This window comes from Canis lupus, chromosome 14 (genome assembly GCF_048164855.1).
Source record: "Canis lupus baileyi chromosome 14, mCanLup2.hap1, whole genome shotgun sequence".
Classification (NCBI taxonomy): Eukaryota; Metazoa; Chordata; class Mammalia; order Carnivora; family Canidae; genus Canis; species Canis lupus.
In genome coordinates, this window is record NC_132851.1 from 4,578,108 (window position 1) to 4,601,796 (window position 23,689).

General features: G+C 38.9%; 1 protein-coding gene and 1 pseudogene across 5 annotated transcripts in view; both read right to left on the reverse strand.

Moving 5' to 3' along the window:
- The window catches only part of YWHAZ (tyrosine 3-monooxygenase/tryptophan 5-monooxygenase activation protein zeta), a 36,289-nt gene that overhangs the window by 10,957 nt on the left and 1,643 nt on the right, over positions 1–23,689 (reverse strand). For 4 of the 5 annotated variants that reach the window (XM_072774052.1, XM_072774054.1, XM_072774051.1 and 1 more), the window contains exon 3: positions 21,060–21,364. In XM_072774052.1, coding sequence (XP_072630153.1) covers positions 21,060–21,353 — 294 coding nt within the window. In that variant the 5' untranslated portion in view covers positions 21,354–21,364. Of the gene's footprint in view, positions 1–21,059; positions 21,365–23,634; positions 23,658–23,689 lie in introns of those variants that run through there. The other variant, XM_072774056.1, reaches the window with a different exon arrangement.
- Positions 895–21,053, reverse strand: LOC140604320 (ubiquitin-conjugating enzyme E2 N-like; annotated as a pseudogene).

A 23,689-nucleotide genomic window follows, 5' to 3' on the forward strand; every position in this document is an offset into this window, starting at 1 on the left:
TAAAATTTAAAAATTCAGAGTATTGCCTCAGCAATTTAAAAATCTGTTTTTAATGACAATCATTGTCTTTTAAAAATATCATGGCCAATATTTTCAAAAATATCTACGATTAATCTGTGGAATCAGAGTTAATGCATATTCTGACTTTATACAGTAGTCATCCTAATAGTGTTAAGTAGGATAGGAAGCAGCAAGATGCTACTAGGAGCCTGTATCCAACATCTTTGTGTAAATGGTTCATAATCTAGTGCTAAATGATATGGTTAAGAGAAGGCACCGAGGGATGCCTGGGTGGCTCAGCAGTTTAGCGCCTGCCTTCCGCCCAGGGCGTGATCCCGGAGTTCCGGGATCGAGTCCCATGTTGGGCTCCCTGCATGGAACCTGCTTCTCACTCTGCCTGTGTCTCTGCCTCTCTCTCTCTGTCTCTCATGAATAAATAAATAAAATCTTAAAAAAAAAAAAAACCCTTATCTAATCAATGGATAAATTGTATGATCCTTGAGATCTTAAGAGATAAAAATTTTTCTCTACAGGTACAATTAACCTCTTAGGTTGTGAAAACACTTATGATATATGGCATCAAGTAATGACCTTTCCCCCCAAATCAGTCAATTTACCAGGGCAGAATACATTAGCAAGTTTCTAACTCATGCTTTGATCGAAGGATGATCTATGTATCATATCATCAATGCTTTGACTTTGGCATGTATTCAAAATAAGGAACCATATAAACTCACATGTTATCTAGTTCTGACTGCCCTTTCTGGGGTAGGCTCAACCTGCCTCTACTAACAAGAACTTAAACATTCAATCCTGACTATGGTCTAATATTTTTTTTTTTGGTCAAATAATTCTAATAAAAGGTTATAAACTGAAAAATCTATCTCTGATATATTAGATCATTGGTGCTTTAGTATGATTATAGACTGAAATTAAGAGGAAAAAAGCAAAACTTTAGATAACAATTACACTAGAAACCAACTAAAACACTACTACCTGAATTGGTAGAACCAGACCCTAATCTCTAGGTATCCAAGTACTTCTTTGGAGCAACAGCTTGGTTTAAATAAAGCATAAACTTAAATCAGACAGACTCTGAACGTCCCTCTCATTACATTTTTTTTTTTAAAGATTTTATTTACTTATTCATGAGAGACACAGAGAGAGAGAGAGAGGCAGAAACACAGGCAGAGGGAGAAGAGGCTCCATGCAGGGAGCCTGACATGGGACTCGATCCTGGGTCTCCAGGATCAGGCCCTGGGCCAAAGATGGTGCTAAACCACTGAGCCACCAGGGCTGCCCTCATCATTAATTTTGAAATATCAGGCAAATTAATCTCTCAGAGCTAATCTATAAAATTAAATGAAAATCTACTTACATAAAATGATCAAAATGAGTACTTCAAAAGGCTGCTATGAGGTCTAAATGAGAGTATAAATAGGAGAGCACATAGGGACGCCTGGGTGGCTCAAGGGCTGAGCATCTGCTTTTGGCTCAGGGCGCGGTCCCAGGGTCCCTGGATAGAGTTCCATATCGGGCTTCCTGCATGGAGCCTGCTTCTCCTCCTCTCTCTTCCTATGTCTCTGCCTCTTGCTCTCTGTGTCTCTCATGAATAAATAAATAAAATTTAAAAAAATAAAAATAAAGAAAGCACCAATCAGTTCCTGACAGAGGAGGTACTCTATTCAAATATAAGGTATGAAAGCTTGACATTCAAAAATCTGCTTTAGTGCTCTTGTAATCTCATTTTTAATATTCTGAGTTCAGTTATCTAAAATTTGTGTAACTATCAAGAGGTGTGGAATAACATACAAAAGGCTTTCATTTTAAAACAGGACTGTCTTATCAAAGGAAAGGTAACATTTTCCTTATTCTTTTTATGGCAGACTTGTAAAGCACATAAACTATGGAGGTAAACTGCCTAAATTCAAATCTTAGCTCACTGTTTACTAGCTGCAACATCTTGACAAAATTCTGAAATCTCCCTGGGCCTCAGGTTTCTCATTTGTAAAAGGTAGGTATTATTAGTAGATATAATATACATGGTTGTTGTGAGAATTAAATGAGTTAATATATAGAAAGATTTAGAACAGAACAAGGGTTACCTTTGGAGAATAAAACAGTCTAATCTGAACCAGCATTCTCTAACCAACTATTTTCTTTCAAGTACTGTGTAAACTAATCAAGAAGTCACATAGGAAACATTTGCACTATAGATACTAACTTTATTTTTTTTAGACTATTTATTTACTCATGAGAGATACACAAAGAGAGGCAGAGACCTAGGGAGAGGGAGAAGCAGGCTCCCTATGGGGAGCCCGATGTGGAGCTAGATCCCAGGACCTCAGGATCACGCCCTGAGCCAAAAGCAGATGCTTCACCACTGAGCCACAGGTGCCCTAGAACACTAACTTTAAAATATCACCTTAACCAACCAACCCACCACCGTCCCAGAAACCCACCTTAGTTCCAAGACTCTCCCCTCTTATGTGATCTAATTTCCTTAGGTTTAAAAAATGCTAACTTATTCCTCTAACCATAGTACTTATTTTTTTTTAGAACAAAAAATATTTTATTAAAACATAAGATTTAAACAAGTTTCCAGACAACCCATACAAAATGGTCACAAGCTTTTTCTTGAAGGAAGGATTCTACACTTGACAGCAAAGTCACAATGTTATTAGTGAGGGCTGTAATGTTTGTTTAATGTTCCCATTTTGGTTCAATCAAGTTTGTCCATCTACAGCATCTAAATCGAGTTAGACTTGGCTAGAGAGCATATTCTAAAGAACTGGCTAGCTGCTTTTAACCAATGCAATTAGATCACCATAAAAAGGGGGAAAGGAGGGGCAGCCCGGGTGGCTCTGAGGTTTAGCGCCACCTTCAGCCCAGGGCCTGATCCTGGAGACCCAGGGTTCGAGTCCCATGTCCGGCTCCCTGCATGGAGCCTGCTTCTCTCCCTCTACCTGTGTCTCTGCCTCTCTCTCTCTCTCTCTCTCTCTCATGAATAGGTAAAATCTTTAAAAGGGGGGGGGAGCCCATAAAAATAAAACTACCAATCCCCCTCAAAAAAATTTAAAAAATAATAATAAAGAAAAACAACTGCAGCTAACCCTGACAACTACCTTCATTCACAGTGCTTTATACTTAAACCATGATGGGGGAAATGAATAAAAGCAGAGGGGCCACTGCTTTTAAATGTTTGACAACAATCCAGATGGTACTTCTAGCCTCTGCTCGTGCTTTACAACAGTGAATCAGGACAAGATATAGATTTGCTAATGTGCATTTAATCACCAAAGGACTGAAGATGTCTGGGCTTTTATTCTGTAATGTTTCTAAGACTGTGTCCATTAAATGCAAACAAAAAAGGAAGAAGTCTTGGCAGAACAGGAGCACACTTGATGATCAGATCGATTTTCATTTTTTTTTTAAGATTTTATTATTTATGAGAGAGAGAGAGAGAGAGAGGCAGGCAGAGGCACAGGCAGAGGGAGAAGCAGGCTCCTTGCAGGGAGCCCGACATGGGACCTGATCCCTGGTCTCCAGGATCAGGCCCTGGGCCGAAGGCGACACTAAACCGCTGAGCCACCTGGGCCGCCCTAGATTTTAATTTATCATTCACGGCATATAGCCTCGTCCGTGCTCTCGCTGTTTCTATGGCTTGGGCTTCGCTGGTCTTCCACTCTTCCGCTACATCATTTGCTAATGGATCATCTGGATTGGGAACACTTAACAAAGCCTGGATCGATAGCAGAACTGTGCGGACCTGCAGTGCTGGGGACCACTTATCTTTCAAAATATCTAAACATATTTTTCCCAACTTGCCTACATTAGGATGATAAATTTTGGTCATGAAACGTACTGTAGGGGCTGCCACCGGGTATTCCTCTGGAAGGAATACTTCAAGTTTAAAAGTCCCTCCCTCAAAGGGGGAATCCTGGGGGCCAGCAGTGACCACATGAAAATACAGGCGTTGCTCTCATCTGGCTTTAATGCCAGGTTCTGGTTCTGCCAGCAAACACTGGGTTTCCTTGATAATCCTGCGGGGCAGCCCAGACATCATGCCATTTGTTTTCTTTCCTTAAATTGACAAGTTCACTTCCTTCATTTTCAAGATGTCTGCCAAATACTCAAGCCTAAATGATCATAGCTTGCCTGTCATTTGTTGGGAGTGTTCTGTGGGGGAAGACAAGGGGACAGCTTTTTCAGTTCACCATTCAAATGATCATAAAACTTTCCCTGGAAATAGCTGCTATACTTCTCATTATGCCTCACAAAATATTAAAAGATATCTATAGGGGCACCTGAGTGGCTCAGTTGGTTAAGTGTCTGTCTTTGGCTCAGGTCATGCTCTCTGGGTCTTGGGATCAAAACTCATATTGGGATCCCTGCTCAGCGGGAAGCCTGCTTCACCTTGTCTCTCTCTCCCTCTGCTTGTGTACACTCTTTCTCAATTAAATAAAACCTTAAAAAAAGAGAGAAAGAGATTACCTACATTAAGGACTACTAATGATTTTATATAGTTTCAAGGACAGTAAAGCCAGTCTCCACTTCCCCACCCCCCCAAAAAACTGGATGTATAGTGGTGAGAACTATATAAATTACTAATACAGTAATGGTGCCTCTACTATCTTTATTAGCATCAAGACCAGCAGTTTTTGCTTGAGTGCTAATGTCCACACAGTGAAGAGTCAACGGTGACTTAAATATTATCAGGAAAATAGTTGTGACCTCATGGACCACCCCCTCATCCCCTAAAAGGCGTCCACAGATCACTCTTAAGAACTACTGATTTAGGTAGGAGTGCCTGGGTGGCTCAGCTGGTTAACCATCTACCTTTGGCTCAGGTCATGATCCTGGGGCCCTAGGATAGAGCCCTGCATCTGGCCCATCTGGCTCCCTGCTTGGCAGTGAGCTTCTCCCTCTCCCTCTGCCTGCCACTCCCCCCGCCTGTGTGCCTTCTCTCTGAAAAATAAATAAATCTTAAAAAAAAAAAAAAAAAAGAACTGTTGATTTAAAGTAATCTGTGCTAAATATCACCCATCTTTCAATATCCAGCTCTAATTCCATGCTCTCCCTAAAGCTAATTCTCAAAACTACTCAGTTTAGGCCTATGTTTTCTGTATCTCTAGTAATTTAGTAAAGGACTTCTTTAAAAAAGAAGATTTTATTTTAGAGATACAGCAAGGGAGTGAGCAAACAAATGAGGGAGCACAAACAAGGGAAGAGCAGAGGGAGACGGACAAGCAGACTGTGCTTAAGCAAGAGCCCAACACAGGGCTCAATCCCACGACCCTAAGATCATGACCTGTGCTGAAATCAAGAGTTGGGTGCTTAATCAACTGAGCCACCCAGACACCCCCAAGAGCTTTTAATTAAAGAAAAAAGGAAATATCCTAATGTCAATAATGGACTAGCTAAATAAATTATATTACACCCATACATAACACTAGAAAACATTTTTTAAAATGTGTGTCGATATGGAATGAAGCATTAAGACATGCACCATGTATATATGTGTGTGCACTGCTGTGTCCACACTTTACAGCATACCTTGGGGTTTTGGGGGTTTTGTTTTTTAAAGATTTTATATTTAAGTTATCTCTACACCCAACGTAGGGCTCTAACTTACAACCCTGAAATCAGGAGTCCTGTATCTACTGACTGAGTCAACCAAGGGCTCCCAAAATACTTTATGATCCTAATTCATGTATCTTCTTCAAGGACAGAATTGTTTGCATGGGAACCATAAATTCCCAGGATACAACAAACAGGACTAGGACTAATACAGATTACCTCTGAGCAGATAGGACAAAAATCAGAAAATTTTTATTCTTATTTTTTTGCTTCATATCCTATGCTCTATAACACCTAAATTATTATCCAGAGTAATTATAATTTAAAATTAAAAGTTCTAAGTTTATACCTTTAACTTGTCACATATGTAATCTTTTCTTAACCTTCTTATAGGCTCTTTAAAGACACATGTTTTATACATATTAACATATTAGGTCCTTAAACATTAAATCCCCAGGCTGAATTACATATGCATAGTTAGAACAGCTTCATTTTAATATAAGAAAACTAGAATAATCTTGAGAGTAAAGGAAATAATCTTAGCTCAGCCACCTGAAGACTATCAAGAGTTTATCATTTTTTTAAAAGATTTTATTTATTTATTCTTGACAGACACACAGAGAGAGAGAGAGAGGCAGAGACACAGGCAGAGGGAGAAGCAGGCTCCATGCAGGGAGCCTAACGTGGATCACACGCCGGGCCGAAGGAGGCGCTAAACCACTGGGCCACCAGGGCTGCCCAAGAGTTTATCATCTTACCCAATTTCTAGTTGAGACAAAACGTGATAGAAATTCTTAAGGTTGGTACTGTTAGATAATGATTATTTTGCAAAGAGTAAAAACAATGTATTGCTTCTCTAAATACCTAAGAAACTGCTAAAAATGACAAGTGTTTGGTTTCTGTAAGCACATATACAAATAACCCTTGAATAACACGTTTGAACTACACAAGTCCACCTATAAGTGTTTTTTTTAGAGTACTGTAAATGTATTTTCTTAATAACATTTTTTTTCTAATTTTAAGAATACAGTGTACAACACATATAACATACAAAATATGTTAACAGATTATTTGTTACTGGTAAGGCTTCCAGTCAACAGTAGGCTGTTAAGTTTTGGGGGAGTCTATCAATTTTCAACTGCACCCCATCCCTCACATAGCGCAAGGGTCAACTATATTCAGAAACAGCAGCCAAGGGGCAGGCTAGGTACATATATATCCTAACATGGTTGCAGGACTCCTGGAAAAGCTCCAGGTTTCTTATGTAATTATGACCCTAAAGGAGGCTAAGGGAGATAAAAATCCAACAGAGATAGGGTCTTCTTGTGTTTCATCACAGCATTAATTTCAAAGCCCTCCTTCCAATTTTATCCCAGGAAAATGTCTCTAATGCATGAACACTTCCTACCCCACCACTATTCCTTAGATTTTCTTTAAATTCAAGGTCACTTTTTCTTCCTTTCTTTTCCTTTTTTGAAGATTGTATTTATTTATTCATGAGAGAGACAGAGAGAGAGAAAGGCAGAGACATAGGCAGAGGGAGTAGCAGGCTCCCTGCAGGGAGTCCACAATCCTGGGGTCTGGGACTCCAGGATCACGCCCTGAGCCTAAGGCAGATGCTCAACCACTGAGTCACCCAGGGAGGTGTCCCTCCCTCTTCCTTACTTTCTTAAAAATTAACAAATACCTATTATAAAGTATTTATATATACATTTATTTCAGCCCTAAAGAATAGTCACTATGCACTTAAGTTAACTTACTGGTCTATGTGCTGTGACTTGGGCTTGCCAATTACTATACATGAAGCCAGCTAATGAACAACGTATTTCAAAGGAAATAAGTTACAGAACTGGGATATCTTCCCCCTTTCTTTTCTTTCTTTTTTTTTTTTTTTTTTTAAGATTTTATTTATTTATTCATAGAGACAGACAGAGAGAGAGAGAGAGAGAGAGGCAGAGACACAGGCAGAGGGAGAAGCAGGCTCCATGCAGGGAACCCGACGTGGGACCTGATCCTGGGTCTCCAGGATAACACCTCAGGCTGCAGGCGGTGCTAAACCGCTGTGCCACGGGGGGCTGCCCTCTTCCCCCTTTCAAAGAGTTAATTCATTCATCAGAAAATGACATAACCCATTTAGAAAGTACTTTGGCAAAATACATTCTGTTCATAACCTTTGGCAAAACATACTATGGGGTGTCTATCTTTTAAAAAAAATTCAACTGATTGATACTTTCTTTTGTATCACAGGGGGTTTCTAGAAGTCCTCAGCAGTTTAATGTCCCATCTAAATATTAATTGGTAAAGTGGCAGGATGATAATATGTGTCTCCTAGAGAGCACAATATCACTTCCAGGAAATGGAATTCTTCCCCCAAAATGCACAATCTGAATTACGAGAACTCAGAGAAAATCAAATTGAGGGATAGTCAACAGAATAATAGGCTAGTGCTCTTGAAAAAAGTGGCAAAATCACAAAAGGGAAAGCAGTTAAAAATTGATCCAGAATAAAGGAGAATAAGGAGACAGGACAATGAAAAGTGTGATCCTGGGTTGAATTCTGGACCAGAATTAGGATATAGTGGTACTATCGATGAATAAATTCTACAGGTTATACAGTTTTATTTCAACAATTATTTCACAAAAAATTGATAATTATACTGTGGTTATATAGGAGATGTTAACATTTAGGGAATCAGGTAAAGGATATATGGGAAATACTCATATATTTTTCCAATTTTTTCCCAAGTTTGAAATTATTTCAAAATGAGAAGTTAAAAAAGACAACTAGTTAAAATTTAATTACCATATGTAAAAAAAGGTTATTTTCTCTTTGGGTTAATATGTTATATAAAATATGTTTTGGGCAGCCCCGGTGGCTCAGAGGTTTAGCACCACCTTCAGCCAGGGGCGTGATCCTGGAGACCCGAGATCGAGTCCTACATCGGGCTCCCTGCATGGAGCCTGCTTCTCCCTCTGCTTGTGTCTCTGCCTCTTGCTCTCTCTGTCTCTCATCAATCAATAAATAAAATCTTTAAAATATATGTTTTAAAGAAAAATCTTAAAAAAAAAATCTTTTTTAATAGTATTTCTAGAACAATGACAATACCAGTGATTTTGTTCTCCATCCTCATATACTTTTTGTGCTCAATTGTGTTTTTCAAATTTCCTTACTGGATTGGTAAGTGCTGATGCATTTATAAACAAAAATACAAGGGTTAGAAAGGAGGTTCTTACTTTTTCTTAGAGTATTCCACCAATAGCGCCAAATTTAATTTCCATTAAGAAAAATATACATAAAATGTCATTAGCAAACAGTAAATAGCCCCCAGAATATCAAAGCAAATGAACCCCTAATGAGACTTTTATGGACTGCAATTTGAAAATATGCCTGGAGTATGTCTCCTTTGACTTGACCTCACCAAATATGTGAATGGGAAAGATCAAGCTCTCATAACCCATTCCTCTGTTTTAGACTGTACTACCATGGCCCTCTTCCATGAAAAGAAATGAAGAGAGGTTAACACACAGATAAATGGCTTTCATACAAATCATGCATGAAAAATTCCAGTGGTTAAAAGAGAAAAGGGGGCAGGAAGCTGAGGCACAAAGGCTTTCAAATGAGATTCTCATTATTTCCATTTAAGTATTAGAATCCTAAAATATAGTCTAAATTTGAAGCCATTGTTCTTAATGGAATTAAAGAGGTAATTTTTCCAGTTATCCCAACAATCCCCAATAACTCATACTTGTAGGAGAGTAAACATCATGTCTCAGTCTACAACTAAGGTGATACAGTAAGAGATAGAAAATATTATGTTTAGGGTATGACCTAATAGAAGTCACTGAACCTCTGAGCTTCAGTTTCTTACCTGTGAAAATAAAAAATCTAGGGTGGATGCTTCTTCAAGCCTGAAGTTCAATGATTCTATAAAGTTCAACTCCCAATTTATTATTATAAAACTTGCAACATTCTGAAGTCATTTTTAGCAATAACCTCAACAGGAAATTTAATTCCAATATTACAGCACATTGCGTAAAGTCAAATTTCTAGTCTTGCGAATTAAGCAAGAATAATTCTGTGCAGAGAATATTCCCAGAACTTTCACTTTACTCTGCAGAGCCACGGAGCCTTTTATCATTCCTAGATCTAAAAAAAGCAGGCTTTTTTGTTGCCAATAGGAGCCCATCAACTTGGAAATTAGTCTCTTGCTCCCCCTTGTGGCTGGAATGGACTTATTTCTTTGAACTGCAACTTAGTTGCTTCCAACCAACCAATTAGAAAAATGCTTCACCAAAAATGCTAATGAATCGGGCTGTTTCAAGAACTAATTTGCAGACATTTTGACTTAAACTCACCTTCCTATGCTTTATTGATCTACAAGAATAAAATTTTAGGTGTCCTATGAATAAGGTCATTTAGTATGAAAAAACAGAGCTACTTAACTTTCAAGGATGGGATCAGAGAGAATTCTAATCAATGAATTCTAATCAATCACTTAACTGAATACATTTTCTATTAATAAATAAATGGCAAATCCTCACCATTTAACTTCTATAAAGTCAACAACTGAATTAGAGAAAACCACGATATATTAACCTTGGTGTTTAAGGAATATTAAAAATCAAAAACGTAATCCTAATTCCTGCTGACAGCTATAGTAGTTGCTCCCTGAAGTTTTCTCCCAAAATGAATCAAAAAACATCTGCAGAAAATGCTGACAGCCTGGTGTTCTAGAACATTTTGTATGCATTTCTGAAAAATCAGCTGGTTGAAAGGACTCACAGTTAAGTGGGATGAGGAATTGCTAAGTTAAATCAGGTTCAGAGGAACGTCTGGGTGGCTCAGTGGTTGAGCGTCTACCCTTTGGCTCAGGGTGTGATCCTGGAGTCCTGTGATCTGGAGTCCCGGGACCAAGTGCCATTATCGGGCTTCCTGAATGGAGCCTGCTTCTCCCTATGCCTGTCTGTGTCTCTGTGTCTCATGAATAAATAAAATTAAAAAAAAAAAAAAAAGTAAATGGTAGGAGAATTTACAGAGCACTAGGTGTTAACTGCTAAAATTGTTCTGACATGCTTAGGGGCTTTCCTCTTCCTCCTCTGACGCAGAACCCTTTTTAGAGTTGGCATCAACCGTGACCTGGGCTGGTCGCTAACCAAGTATTTCCACCACAAAACACTTGTTTAAAATGCCTCATTTTTCATAGTTTTTTAATTTGCACATGCACACTCTATATTATTATGAACTTCCTAGTGGGACTAGATATTATCCGTTGCTTTTTTAAAAAAGGTGAAGTCTTTCACATTCAACCAACATGAAGTCTTTGTTATTTGTGGTTGTGTTCATTTTCTTAAGTTGTCAAGATTTTTTTAAGAAAAGGGGCTTTTGGGCAGCCCAGGTGGCTCAGCGGTTTAGTGCCACCTTCAGCCCAGGATGTGAGTCTCCCAGGTCGGGCTCCCTGCATGGAGCCTGCTTCTCCCTCTGCCTTTGCGCCTCTTTCTCTCTCTGTCTCTAATAAATAAATAAAATCTTTAAAGGGGGGGGGGCTTTTAATATTTATTATACTTTTTAATAGCACAGGGAGCTTATAAAATAAACATTAAATATAAGAAGTTTAAGCAGTTAATCAAAATTCTTATATTTAACCTCAAAATTAAACAACACTGAAGTGACCATCAGAGATACAAAAAAAGGTTAAGCAGTATATTTGTTATTTAATATCACCATGGGTGTGTATTCAGTCAGTAATTCTCAAAACATCCTCAAGGTAGATCCTCACTGCCATTTTGAAGATGGGGAAATAAAGCTAGAGATGGAATAACTAGCTCAAAGTCATAAAATGAATAAAAATTTCAAACTCCAAAAGTTTGCACAGCTTGTGCTAGATTCTACCATACCTTTAAAAGGTAGTACATATTTTAGTTTCCTTTATTTTTATTTTTTTTAAAGATTTTATTTATTCATTCATAGACACAGAGAGAGAGAGGCAGAGGGAGAAGCAGGGAGCCCGATGTGGGACTTGATCCTGGGTCTCCAGGATCACACCCCAGGCTGCAGGCGGTGCCAAACCGCTGCACCACCAGGGCTGCCCCAGTTTCCTTTATTTTTAGAAAAATTACACGATTATTCTTCAAGTCTTATCCCTTTGATCCAATTACTTTGCCTGATAAGCCTATCAAATAAAAACAACCAAAGGGGAAACTGAAAAGTAGTCCTCAATATATCACTATTTCTAAACATCTTCCAAACACCTTAGTAAAGTACTCAAATTACTGAATTGAGAACTTGTTAAGTATATTAGAGCCTTCCTATACATAATACTGCCCTCAACTGTCAATTCCATAGAACTGCATTTTAAAAATAATGCATTTGGAGGTAAGATTTTAATGTCCCTGGGTTAAATGTGGTCCAAGCAGGTCTACGTTCTAAACTCTGGGCAATGGTGTTTATTATGTTTTCAGAAGCAAAAAAAAATATGAGCAGACAAGTTCATCAGTCTTGGATCAGCATGCAGGTGTTTTTCAGAAAAGCATTTGTAGGGCAGCCCGGGTGGCTCAGTGGTTTAGCGCCGCCCTCAGCCCAGAGCGTGATCCTGGAGTCCCACGATTGAGTCCCGCATTGGGCTCCCTGCATGGAGCCTGCTTCTCCCTCTGCCTGTGTCTCTGCCTCTCTCTCTCTGTCTCTCATGAATAAATAAGTAAAATCTTTTAAAAAACAATTCAAGTAAATGAAATCCCAATACAAGAAAAATTGAACACTCCTTGCAAATTAAATTCAATTGAGTCTTTCCTATATTAAAATAAATAAATCAACAAGCGTATCTACCTGCAGGTCAACCCAGTGAGCAAAGTCTTCTTTTATTTTGTTTAAAGATTTTATTTATTGATTGATGAGAGATACAGAAAGAGAGAGGCAGAGAAACAGGCAGAGGGAGAAGCAAATTCCATGCAGGGAGCCCGATGTGGGACTGCATCCTGGTACTCCAGGATCACACCCTAAGCCGAAGGCAGACGCGCTCAACCGCTGAGCCACCCAGGCATCCCCAGCAAAGTCTTATTTTTATTTTGGTCTACTTAACTCTACACACTAACATTTGAGAGATGGTCCTTACATTCTCTACAGTTAACACCACTGTAAGCCATTATTTTTATTTGGGGGAGAAAGGAAGAATGCTCACAATAAATCCTGTGAAAAGAAGGGGCAGGGACCCCTGGGTGGCGCAGCGGTTTGGCACCTGCCTTTGGCCCAGGGCGCGATCCTGGAGACCCAGGATCGAATCCCACGTCGGGCTCCCGGTGCATGGAGCCTGCTTCTCCCTCTTCCTGTGTCTCTGCCTCTCTCTCTGTCTCTCTCTGTGTGTGTGACTATCATAAATAAATAAAAAATTTAAAAAAAAAAAAAAAAAAAAAGGAAGGGGCAGCCCGGATGGCTCAGCGGTTTGGCACTAACTTCAGCCCAGGGCCTGATCCTGGAGACACAAGATTGAGTCCCACGTCAGGCTCCCTGCATGGGGCCTGCTTCTCCCTTTGCCGGTGTCTCTGCTCCCCTTTCTCTGTCTCTCTCATGAATGAATAAATAAAAATCTTTAAAAAAAATTCCATGAAAAGAAAGTCACAAAAAGTTAATATGCTGAAACCTTTTAGTAATCTATTCCAATATAAACAAATGTGCGTATCACAGAATCATACTGATATCAAATCAGCTATACATCCATACTTTGTTGCCTCAAGAGTCACACTGCAGCAATAAATAATCCAAGAGAACACAAAAGAAAACTCTGGCAAGATACAAGACTATTCCATAGGGCTCCTGAATGGCTCAGTTGGTTAAGTTCTGCCTTCTGCTCAGGTCATCATTTTAGGATCCCATTAAGCTCAGCAGGGAGCCTGCTTCTCCTTCTCCCTCTGCCTGCAACTCCCCTTGCTTGTGTGTGCGCATGCTTGCACTGTCAAATAAATAAATAAAATCTTAAGAAAAAAAGACTATTCTATAACATTACTACTTATGTCACATTATCTTACCAGAAAATGCACAACTAAATCAATGACAAGTGGTACTACATTTTTCTGATAGAAGTTTTTCATTCAGAAAGGATAAATGAAGAATGACCTACTGCACAAAAATGTGAGATGCTGTGGCTAAACATGCCATTCCTCCCAAGCCAAATTCAAATTTGTGTTAAAAAATATGGATATGCTTAATATCAAATTAAATACCACAAATTTCAGTGGTCTGTCCTGTTTTCAAGGAGAATGAAGCTAATCCTCTGAAGTTGAAAAAAAAAAAAAAAGAACAAGACTGGGATGCCTGGGTGGCTCAGCGGTTGAGCATCTGCCTTCAGCTCAGGGCATGATCCCCCAGTCCTGGGATCGAGTCCCACATCAGGCTCCCTGCATGGAGCCTGCTTCTCCTTCTACCTGTGTCTCTGCCTCTGTTGTGTGTGTTTCTCATGAATAAATAAATAAAATCTTTAAAAAAAAATGAACAAGATTAAATTCTAAATCAGAGTAATGAAGCAGAAACCCTCAGGCCATAAATATGAGAATTCCAGTGGTTTGCCTTAGGACATAGTAAGAACAACTAGAGCCAAAGGCTCTATTGGATTTTGGCAAAATCAACTGGAACAGAAAGAAATCAGTGTTTCACAGAAATAATCAGAGCTGTATGCAGCACAGAACTGCTAAAATTAAGTCGACAGAAAAGACAGGTAACTTAAAAAAAAAAAAGAGAACTCTGGCTTTTAGCATACTGAAACTTACAGCAATTTTAAATCCCCTAAAAAGCAGTGTTCTCAATGTAAAACTATCATACTAAAGAACTACAAGAACCAGGATGAAATTCCTAAAACCTATTATAATTTCAATGGATGATAATAAGTTTTTAAGTGTTTCACATCAGAACATCTACAACTTTTTAAAAGAAAATTTCTCATACACACATATATTCTTCACTATGAATATACCAAGGATCACCTACTTTGGGATCAAAAATGTGTAGTCAAATTAATCTCAATAGCCCAGTAACACTATAAAGGCAAAACTATTTCATATATTGGGTTCCCCTTATATGCTAGAAATACTTATCAGCTATGAAAAAACACTATATTCATGGGAGGAAAAACCCTAAATCTTTCATAGGTTAAAGCCTCAATTACAAAAACAAGATTAAAATATAAACAATGATTAACAAACTATATAATGGAGGACACTGAGAATCTATTCTGATAATAGTAAAAGAAAATGAGTCCAAAAAACCAGACTATATGGGACGTCTGGGTGGCTTGGCAGATTGAGCGTCTGCCTTTGGCTCAGGGCGTGATTGTGGAGTCCTGGGATCAAGTCCCATATCAGGCTCCCATGTAGAGCCTGCTTCTCCCTCTGCCTGTGTCTCTCTGCCTTTCTCTCTCTCATGAATAAATAAATAAAATCTTAAAAAAAAAAAAAAAAAAAAAGAACCAGACTATAAAAGATCAAATCTTCAAAAAATCTGTAAAATTATAAAAGCGGATTTTCCTTATAAAAACAAGAATTTTTGCATGTCTACCAACCCACTTTTTAAGAGGCAAAATTTGGTGTCACTTTCCATGGGCTTTCAAGTCCCTCACTCTTTAGTTTGTAACATTAACTAGGCATTATACTAGGCATACATATTAGTACAGTACGATCTAACCAGTACCCATCCCTCCTAGTCTCATCTCTTGCAAAATTATCGAAAAAGGCTTCTTTTTAAAAAATATTTATTTATTCATGATAGACAGAGAGAGAGAGAGGCAGAGGGAGAAGCAGGCTCCGGGAGCCTGACGCGGGACTCGATCCCGGGACTCCAGGATCACGCCCTGGGCCAAAGGCAGGCGCCAAACCACTGAGCCACCCAGGGATACCTGAAAAAGGCTTTTAAATAAAGGAAGCAATGTTCCCATTTAATGTTCTAATAAAAAGATCTAGAATGCAACAACTCTTCTATAAAAGCTTAATGTGCTAGATTAACCAATTTCACTTAATTGATAACCTGGATTATACTATGCTCTTCACTCCTAGGTAAGCAAACATGATAAACACTCATGATTTAGGCCTAAATGCTTGAGGACAGATTTTTCAGCTACTCTCTGGAATCTCCCCCCCTCAGTTTCTATCAGCAGTTACTATTTCTTAAGATACCTGATTAACAGTCCAGTATTTGTTTCCAAAACCATGCGACTATACTGGCTGTAATTACTTAAAATATTATTTACATGATAGGAAATACAAGTGTGAAAAAGTACGTTACTATGAAAACAAAATTGAGTGCTTTGGATAACTAAGGTGGGTTTTTTTTTTTTTTGTAACAACTAGTTTTCAAAGGAGTTCTATACAGAAAAATCACTTGAGTTGAAAACTAAAAGTTTAGAAAAATTAGACATTTCTAGAGGGAATCTTAACTAACCAACTGCTTAGCAAACATTAGGTTCTCACTCTACTATGCAAACTCAAACTATTTTATAAAGGACACACTTTTAGGGGTAGTTAGCAAATCATGTGAAAACACTTTGGCCTCACATTAAAAATGGACAAAAGAACATGTTTTAATTTAAAACAAGTATTTAAAATAAATAAATAAATAAATAAATAAATCAAATATTTAAAGCAAGTATGACCACATACTTAAACTCTTTTTCATTTAACCAATTAATTAGGATGCTTCCACCGTACCACTATTGAGGTATACCGCTAGGATTTCTTTACTAATAAAGTTGAGCGTCTTTTATTTTATTTTATTTATTCATGAGATACACACAGAGAGAGAGAGAGGCAGAGACACAGGCAGAGGGAGAAGCAGGCTCCATGCAGGGAGCCTGACGTGGGACTCGATCCGGGTCTCCAGGATCATGCTCTGGGCTGAAGGTGGCCCTAAACCACTGAGCCACCCAGGCTGCCCAAAGTTGAGTGTTCTTAAAAGAGAAAAAGTGAAGAGCAAAATTACTCTTGGTGAGCTATTAAAACTCTAAGGTAGCTTATAGCTTATTTTTCACCTTTCTAGTTCAAAATGCCTCTGTGGGGGCTGCATACAATTTCTTCCTTTTTCTTGAATAGATTAAGAGTTGAATCATTATTTCCTAAGTGTGCCTGTACTACCTATACTTGAGATTTTAACACACTCTAATTCCACTTTTGAACCCTTTTATCTTTTCCTTAGCTCACTCTTAACACGCTAATAATAATAATCTTCACAGCTCATCACTAAAACTAAACATCTCCAAGTTAGCTATCTTACTAGCACAGGTGAAAAGATTCTTAGTGAAATACTACTATACTGAAGGATAGGAAGAAGCCTGCTGCTCTTAATCAAATTGTTGGTTATTCTTCCCCTTCCCACCAAAAAGCAAACACTTGCCTTTCTATTTCCATTCTTTTATTTTCTTCAATTTCCACATCATATACCTCAGACTTTCCAACTATATAAAACACCTCAACAGGTGAAATACTTACTGCTTATCATAGTAACTCTTCAAAAAATACTGAATTTTATTACCAAAAAGGTTCTGTCCAATATATTCCTCCCTGGAAGAGACTGTAGATATCTATATGCCACAGAAGGTCTTCGTATTTTCAAACATACCAAAGCCATTTGACAAAAACATGTAAATATATTAAGTAGTAAAGATGAGTGTAACACTAGAATTCTTTTGAGAAGCCCTTATTCCTTTCTTTTTTCTTTTAAGATTTTATTTATTTATTCATGAGACACACGGCGGGGAGGGGGGGGTCAGAGACACAGGCAGAAGAAGCAGGCTCCATGCAGGGAGCTCGACATGGGACTCGATCCCGGGTCTCCAGGATCACACCCTGGGCTGAAGACAGCGCTAAACTGCTGGGCCACCAGGGCTACCCGAGAAGCCCTTATTCCAATAAAAGAGCTGCCTAGTGATTTTCAGCTTACAATTCCATGTAGCGGTTTTTAAAGCCCAAGGCACGTATTAATATATTCAGAGCAGCAAAGGCCCAAAAGTTACCTGGTTTCCTGGCTTGTTCCTGCTTAATGGCAGTTTGTAGGCTATAGATAAAAACCAATGCCCAGCAACCACACCTTAAAACTGTCTTGGACAAATAAAAATGTAGAGAAGCATAAAAAATGGAACTCAAGTTAACTGAGTAATTTATTATTACTCAACTACCGTTGCCAAGTGTTTGAAATGATAGAATCAAGATTTTACTGCTTCACCTCCTATAAGCAGTGTTTTCAGATTTTTTAAGTAAACTCTGGAAAATATACTGGTCAGTATGGAATCTCAACCCCACAAAAACACAGTTTTTATGGCTTCTTGGATCTTTTAAATCCTATTTCTGGACTCCGGAGTTAGGAGACTCCTGATTTTCATTTTCCATAACAATCCTATGCGGTAGACATACCTATTACCCCATAATCCTATGGGGTAGTCTCTCAAAGGGACTAAATGATTTCCTTAGGCCTTGCAACGATTAGATGGTAAAAAGCTACTCTGACTTAAAAAGGTGGTGTTCTTCTTACACCACTACATTCTTTTTTGAGCTGGAATTAGGTTTTCTAGTATGTATTTTGTCATCTCATGCTCAAGACAAAACTATCCAGTTTTTGGCTTCTTCTTGTGGGTTTATACAGAGGAGGGTAGTAGAGATCACTAGTGTGGAGTCCTTGCCCCACTACCAAGAGAGCTTTTGGTCTAAGATCTATCGGCAGGAAAGGCAGATAGCATTGGTTCACATACTGCAAACTTCAATTAATAACACAGGGAAGAGCCCCAAGTTCTCTTGCAAAAAGAAAAGTCCATGTTGTGAAGAATACACTTGTGACCATTTTCCACAGTAATGCTCTAAAACTCTTGTACAAAGTACAAGACTACCCTTTCTCCACTTAGTAAATGATATAAACACTTGATAAATCCACGTAACCAGAACGGCAGTAACCATTTGAGAAGAGACTAAAGAGTTCTTCAGAAAAACTTAGCTCCTTTTTATGGGAAGAGGTCTTGGCTAGTATGATATAGGTGCTCAACAGAACAATGCAGTCTAGTTTATCACTAACACAACAGACCAGTAAGTTTAATTCTGAAAAGGGATTACCCACTTATTTTTCTCAAATGGAAAAAAACCAAAGTTCAAAAAAAAAAAAAAAAAACCCAGAAAAATATGATTATGATTTTTACCATATAAGATCTTAAAATATAAACTTTCACTAATCATCAAGTACATCAAAAAATTTTTTTCTCTAGGAGAAAGGTCAGTTCTGCTATATTTTATTCTTACATTTTACTCAAAAAGGGGAAAAGGAATTCTATGCAAGATGTTTCCAGAGCCAACATGACCTGTATGAAAAAAAGATAGGCCTACATGAAAAAGAACAACATCTGTAAATAATAATAATCTGAATTGTCCAAGATGAAACAGAAAAGGCCTTGGAAAATCAGCAGTGCTGCTGACCTAGTTCTATTACCCTCTTTTTCATAAGAAGCCTTTTTCTTTATTTACCCAGCAAATACTTGAATAGATACTATATGTTAGGAAGTATAAACTATACAAGTATCACTAGAGCAGAGCTGAAAGATTTGCTTTTAGATCACTAAAAGACCAAGGCTGGAAGCAAAAATTTGTTTAGCTTTTGTATGGTAAAGGAATTAAATTTTCATGTATCTATAGTCTTAAGGTGGAAACTTCATTTAGACTTGGTAAAATGAATGTACTATTCTGATGGAGAACACGGGTAGGCACCAATATCAAATCCCCTTAATAATCATATCAACAAAGAAGCTATTTACAGATCAATCTAAGTATTCCCATCCACTGACCCTATGCAGTATTTTTGTTTTTTGGATAAGGAAACCAAAGGGAAACAAAGTTAAAACTGCTACAGTCTTTTCCTAGGAAAATCCTTGCAATGACGGAATTTTTATACCTTGTCTGGGGAAAACATGCAAATACCTACCTGGGATAGCAAAGAAGCTTGTTAGTAAAGAGTAAATGTTATTACTATATGCCCTTTTATTCCTAAGATTGGCTTTTGTCTTAAATTATAACTTACAACAAACTCTTGTATTATCTGATCAGGTGCAATAATTGGAGGAAAAACACCAGAGCAAACAAAATTCAGTAACATATACACAGCTATTAGTCACTAAAGAGAGCAAAGGAGAAAAAACCCAGCACATTTTTTTATTATAGAAAGATATATTTTTGAGTTTTAAATATTCTTATTACCTTAGCAAACCACAGGAGAAACATTTGTTATTTAGCCTCAATAAAAACATGGAATTCCTTTCCCATCTTAAATAAATGATACGTATAAATGTAAAAATTTAAAAAACGAAAACAAAAAACCAGGAGACATTACGTAAGGCTCTGTGAGCCCATGTTAAGTTAAAAAATAATCACTCTTTAAAAGACACCCTGAAGAAAATATCATTTGAGAAAAGTATTTTAATTTAGGACTTAAAGCTATCCCATTAATAATTAAAAACTTGTATAAAAGAATCTTAATACCAACACCAGCTTAACAAAGCCCCAAACCTAAAACCCCATCATAAATAATCCTATATTGCTCATTAGTCTTTCCACGAAGAAGTTTCAAAGTAAATGTGCACCTGGATTTCTGAGTCCCAGAATCAATAACCTGTCCAGAGAAAATGGGACAGTCAATACAAGAGCCCTACCATATTGAGACCCAATGTGTAACGTGAAGTCCTGCAGGTAATTTAGTAAAATCACTCCTGGTTCATTAAAAAAGAAAAACTATTAATGTATATATGTTATATGTTAAATGATTGGATCTTCTACCATTTATCCTAAGATTTAAACTTTTCTGAGAAATCTATCATTTTAAGAAAGATTAATATGAATTAAAATGCAATGTTCAATTTTTTAAAGTTTTTTAGAGAAGCAGTGCTTCAACACAGTATTTACTAAATTCTTAAAATATTTGAAACTAGAAAAATCATTTGATTTACTCTTTTATTGTGGTTGTCAGTGTTCAAAGTTGATTTTAACACTTAAATGCAGAAAGAGGCAAAAAGCAACTCTGAAGCCACAATTTTCTGCATAACTGATACTTTACACTATAGTGGCAAAACCAGGGAAGGGTATTTTGTCTACAATGAGTCTCCCATTACGTCTCTTACGACAAGATGTGTAAAACTCCTGCATCTACTGACGTAGTTAAGAAAATGAGCTCTAAAACTACTGCAAATGTTTTAACCACAAATGAAATAAGTTTTATTTATTTCATTTAATAGAAAATACACTACCAGTCTTTTTCAGTCTACCTGAACTGATAATCAGTACTGGATTTATTTTATACAAATTTAACTACAACTGTTTTTAATATCTTTTAGTAAGGACTCCTAGAAGACTTCAAAATTTAGAACACTCAATTTTTTTTAAAGAAAGGAAAAACCAAAAGAAAAAAGTTGAGAGTAACATCTGATAATCATTATAGGAACCCTAGCTTATAACGAAGCTGGACTGAATGTTTCTCACCAGTACATCATTGCAGATATCTCTTAGCTCGGTCTCAATTTTCTCTCTGTATTCTCGAGCCATCTGCTGTTTTTTCTCAGCACCTTCCGTCTTTTGCTCAATACTTGAGACGACCCTCCAAGATGACCTACGGGCTCCTACAACATTTTTATAAGCAACTGAGAGAAGATTCCTCTCCTCATTGGATAATTCAGCTCCTTGCTCAGTTACGGACTTCATGCAGGCTGCCATGTCATCATATCGCTCAGCCTGCTCGGCCAGTTTGGCCTTCTGCACCAGCTCATTTTTATCCATGACTGGATGCTCTGTAGGGGGAAAAAAGTAGCATTTAGACATTTTTTTTTCCATCAAAATGAAAGGCTCAAAGTTATACCTTTTGTAAATAACTATTAATACCTCAAACCTCACTGCCTATAGAAGAGTCTTCACACGAGGAATTTAATACCTCACAAAAGTATGACTGACTAGAATGGGGGAGCCAGACATACTCAGCATTCAGGGGACAAATTTAAAGCCATTAACATAAAGCAAAAGAGAAGCAAAACTATAATTGCATGAAATCACCTTTGTTCAGAAGATTCTAATTTCACATAAAGCCAATGTATATTGGCTCAAAATCCAACCCTTACCTTACCTGGCCAAAATCTCAATTCCAATATCGTAAGTAGTCCAAAATTAAGCAGTTTTTTTTTTTAGTGAAAGCATTGTTGACGAACATTACAACCTCTACCGTACTTCCAGAATCATGATTCAGGTCAGTTTAATGTAATTCATGGCTTTTTACTTTAATAATACATACTATTGTTGTCAGAAGTGTTTAAGTTTAAATGTTATCGGTATTACCCCCACCCCAAACCCATTGATCTCTGCAACACTTGCCAGCTGATCACAGCGTGACAATTTTCTGGGAGAATGGGCCAAACTGCTTGATTTAAGGCACTGTGAACATAAAACAAGCACCCACAATCGTAGCAGACCCTAAAGTCTCATTTACCTGTACCTTATTACATGCATAGATGCTTAAAAATTACATCTATGAGTTGTGCAACTTCTTTACCATCATATATATAGGAGCACTAAAATGTGTATATTAAGTAAGAGCTTCTAGTGTGAATACTGTTTTCCATGTAACTGTTTCCAGTCTACATGTAGAATCACTGCATTGTTTCTAGTAGCCAAAATTTAATTATCACTTAAGCTGCCTTTACCATAACTTCTCACCTAGCTCTCTCATTTTAAAGCTCCCCAGACCTTTCCATTTACCCTATTTTTCTGAAAGATATCCTTTTGAAAGGTGCTAAAATAGCACAGAAAGATACTAACCCGTAACTGATCCCACAAAATAAATTATTTTAAGATAAATATACAGCCTGAAGTGCTCTATTAAAAGGTGAACAGAAGAGCCAATGCCCCTCTGAGAACTGACAACCCAGTGTCACAACCTTTACCTTCCCAGGGAAATCCCATAATACTTTTCTTTTAAAGTCAAACCAGAACAGCTTGCTTACTTGCGAGATATACCGTATCAATGCAAACCTATTTAAAATGTAAGATCACATACATACCCGCCACCCACACACACACACACACACCCTGAAATTACAAATTTCCCCCTTAGGAACTCAAAATGCTTTCAGATTAATGGTGCTTCTAACGAAAAATTATCAAACACAAGTACAAAGGTTTGTCTCCCCAGCCCCTCGAGTACGAGGGAAGTGCAGCAGGCTTCTCACAGAGTAACCAGGGCTCCAAGGCCTCGCCTCGGTCTTGCGGCGAGCACTCACCGCACCCATTTAACCCTTAACCGACGTGAGACGTCGAGCGAGGTGAAACGAATGCGGACAGACCTTGACTTTCAAGTGCAAACCCTTCCGTGCGCGCTCTCCGCAGCCACCCTTCCTTGGCTCCGCCCAAGTCCCCGATTCTCCCTCTTTGTCATGGCGGATCTGTGTCAAGGAGCCCAACCTACTGCTGAGCGTTAATTCCCCCCACCAGAGCGAGAGGGAGGAGCAGCGCGCCCCCGCCCAAGCAGGGGGAACGGGGGGGGAGCCGCCCGCCCGCCCCGGGGGCAGAGACGCCAGCGCCGCCCGCAGAAGCGGAACCGCGGCCGGCCGGGCGGCGGACACACCCCACTCTCCCACCCGCGTCTCCGCCGCCACCGGACACCGCTGGGGCTCATTTTGTCCAGAAGGACGGACAGCTGCAGCAGGTGGGGGAGGGGGCGAGAGCCACACCCAGGCGAGCTGGGCCACCGCCGGCTGTTCGGCTCGGCCTCGCCCGCCCCCAAGGGGGCCACGGGCTCAGGAGCGAGCACAGGGACCCTCACGTTCAAGCCCACCCGGCAGGCGAGCAAGACGCCAGCCCACCGCCTTCCCCACCCCCTCCCCTCTCCATCCCCACCGGGGCTCGGAGCCCCCCACTCACCCCGAGGAGAAAAAAAAACGAAAAACAAAAAGCCACTCAGCCCCATCCCCCACCCCACCGAGGAACCCAGGAAATTCGGCCCCGGTCCCAAGCCAGCCCCACCCCGGAGCCGGCTCCCCATCGGGCCACGACGAGGCCTCGCCTCGAGTACCTGGCGGGCGCCGCCGGGCCGGCCTCGGCTCGCGGCCGGGTCCCCAGGCCCTGCC